Raw genomic sequence first — 3,229 nt, forward strand, 5'->3', positions numbered from 1 at the left:
AAAGCTAAATACAAGAAAAGTGATTACCATGAACAAGGTTGAAGAGGCTTCCATTAGGTTGATAATCAAAGATCACAAGCTTTTCTCCCTTAGCTTGAAAATAAGCTCTAACAGGAACCAAATTAGGATGCCTCAACCTACCTACCATCTCCATCCGTTTCTCAAAATCTTCACCACTCGTCGCCGCCGTCTTGCCACCGTCAAATCTCTTCACCGTCAATATCAACTTGGACTCCACCACCGCCTTATACGTCGTCCCTAGGCTTCCCCTTCCCAACACCTCCGCCGAAGCTCTCATCAACTGCTCTAGTGTATACTCCTGCACCTCACCGCAGCAGAACACTAACCTCCCGCTCCTCATCTTCGTAACCGCTTCAACCTCAACGACGTCGTTTCCATCCACCGTTTCCGAAACCCCTTCTTCCACCACCGCAGCAACCGCTTTTTCTCGCTGTTCTTTTCTCGAAAAGCTATGTTTCTTCTTGTTAACCAACACCACAGCAACAATTACAGATGCAATAAGAATTACAATCACTACACTGCACCCGAGAACTAAACCATTCCTTTTCGTTCCACGCTTCTTCTTCGCCGGAGCAGAATTCACCACCACGATTCCCTGCGACTGTTGACTTTCTCCGAGCGGCGCGACAGAGGAAGAAGAAGAACCAGAACCAGAACCATTCCAACCATCACCATCACCATTGAAGAATCTAGAATGAGAATCACAAGTCCTATGCACAATCTCACCACAAAGACCAGGGTTCCCTGAAAACGACGTCGCATCAAATCTCGAAAGTGTTGCCGTAAACGGAACCGGACCGGTAAGTTTATTCTCCGAAACATTGAATATTTTCAAACCACGAATCTCAATAACCGGAACAGTTCCACTTAACGAATTAGAATCAAGCCGAATTGAAACAACCCGGTCTAGAAGGTTCAATTGAACCGGTATCGAACCGGAGAAATGATTATGATCAAGTAAAAGTATTTTAAGTTTGTTAAGTGATGATAAGTCAGGAATGGATCCGAATAACGAGTTGTTTCGGAGAATTAAGACTCGGAGGTGAGTTAAACGAGTTAATGAGTTGGGAGAAAAGGTTCCATTGAGTTTAATATTTTGGAGAATAAAGGAAATAACATTGTTTTGTGAACATTTGACACCTCGCCAATTACAATAATCATAGGGTTCATTTAGGGAATAGAGGAGTTTGTTATTTAAGTCTGCTTTTGATTTGAAAGAGAGGAGTGAAACGGCGTCGGATGGTAGTGTTGATTCAGTGGTAGAAGAAGAAGAAAAAGAAAAAGAAGAAGAGAGAGTTAGGAATAGAAAGAGGAGTGGGAAGAGTGGTTGCATTGTTGTGTGTTTGTGTTTTGAGTATCTATGATTCTTACACTGTCTTTTCTATATAATTTTTAAGGCATTTCGTGCTCTAATATTCAAACATGTTTTAAAATGTATAAAAACAAAGGAAAAAATGAAGCATATGTAATTGGTGAGAATAATATTTATTAATTAGAATCTTAATTTAAATATAGTTTTTAAACAAATCATTGACATGACACATAAATTCATATAATAAAAACTTGTATGAAAATATATTTAATATGTTATATTTAGAAACAAGTGCATCATTAGTTTTTTGAGTTATTATTTATGATTAAATTTTAATATATTATTAAGATTTTATTAATTGTTTTTATATAAATATTTTTTCAAATAAGTCTTTTTTGAGTTGTACAAACTCATGGGACAATAAATATATAACAAATAATATTTTATTTATTTAACATAAAAAGTAATATTTTATGGGGATTCACTTACTCAAAGAGTAAAAATTTTAAACTTACTCCAAACTTAGCTATGAATTTTGGAAAAATTCAATGATTTGAATTAATGAGTAGATCTAAACTATTAAATATTCCTAAAATTGATAGCTAAGATAAGAGGAAGATATATCATTCCTCATAAAATGAACATGAAGACTAAGAAGAAGAAAAAAGAAAATCTTGGAGGGAATAAGTGTTTTTGTCCAAAGGAGACAAAAGGGAGTGTTGAGTCTTATCAACATACCCTATCTTTCAAGTTAGATTAAACTCTTTGAAAATATGTTATTGAGGAAGGAAAATAGACATTTAAAATGAGTATGGGTTACGAATTTTAAAGTTTTGGATGTATTTTTAAATTAATTTTAATGTATATCTTTTTTATTTTTAAATCCTTAATAAAATAGCATTGGTTAATAGTATTCTTATCAAAATAATCTCAAGATATAAGATATCATGTCATTTGTGTTTTTCTAAATAATAATTATTGTTTCTAAAAAACAATTGGGTGATATTTGAATTTCAAGTTTAGTATTATGTTTATTATTAATATTATACATACAACAAAACATAAATGTTTATAAGATACATATGTGTGTATTAAATATATAAATATAAGTAAAACGTATAAAAATAAAAATATTATTTGAAGTTTAAATATAAATGTAGGAGAAAAGTTAAAAGTATGAGTGCGTGGAGTGGTGATGTAATTAGTAGTGCGGAGCAGCTGGCTTTTGAACTCAGTCTTCAGACGCACGTGAAAGTAGGGAATGCTGCAAAATTATTGGAAACACCTTTTTCTGCTTTCTTTCTAAAATTTATTAAATTCCTAAATTCAATCAAACAATCAAATATACTACCCAAAAAAATGGGTTGATCATAATATAAGATTCCATTAAATTTATATATCGATTAAAATATTAAACGTACAATTTTGAGTGATATTCATTGAGAGACAATTATACAATTTGAAATTGATTAATTCATATGGGTGAGGAAATATTTTTACTTGTACAAAAAAAAACATTCAAATTTATTAGCATTCTTAAAATTGTGCTATATTGGCCACCTTGATAATAAAAATCCGTGAGTTGGATCAGAAAGAGATATTAGTCATGCAATCATATATGTTAAAATGAATCAAAATTGAATATATTGGTCGATTTTTATTTAAATTGTATTAGCTATATAGTCGATTTTTATTTAAAATATTTTTTTTTATGAAACTTAGTTTTTATTAAAACGTTGTGATAGAGGATCAAACATACAATCATTATATTTATTTGTACTTCTAAAACACAGTTTACTCCTAAGTCATATATTTTATTTTAACAAGTGATATAAATAAATTAGTGAGACGATGACCTAGTTGTGTAAGCCATCATTAAGTTCCCATGTACCATAT

At 31.7% G+C, this 3,229-nt stretch overlaps 1 protein-coding gene across 1 annotated transcript in view; it reads right to left on the reverse strand.

The window, feature by feature from the left end:
* The window catches only part of LOC109331866 (probable inactive receptor kinase At5g67200), a 4,445-nt gene extending 3,056 nt beyond the window's left edge, over positions 1-1,389 (reverse strand). The window contains exon 1 of the mRNA XM_019566631.1: positions 28-1,389. Within this exon, the coding sequence (XP_019422176.1) occupies positions 28-1,354 (1,327 nt within the window). The 5' untranslated portion in view covers positions 1,355-1,389. The remainder of the gene's footprint in view (positions 1-27) is intronic.

The sequence above is a fragment of the Lupinus angustifolius genome, chromosome LG17 (assembly GCF_001865875.1).
Source record: "Lupinus angustifolius cultivar Tanjil chromosome LG17, LupAngTanjil_v1.0, whole genome shotgun sequence".
NCBI classification, from domain to species: domain Eukaryota; kingdom Viridiplantae; phylum Streptophyta; class Magnoliopsida; order Fabales; family Fabaceae; genus Lupinus; species Lupinus angustifolius.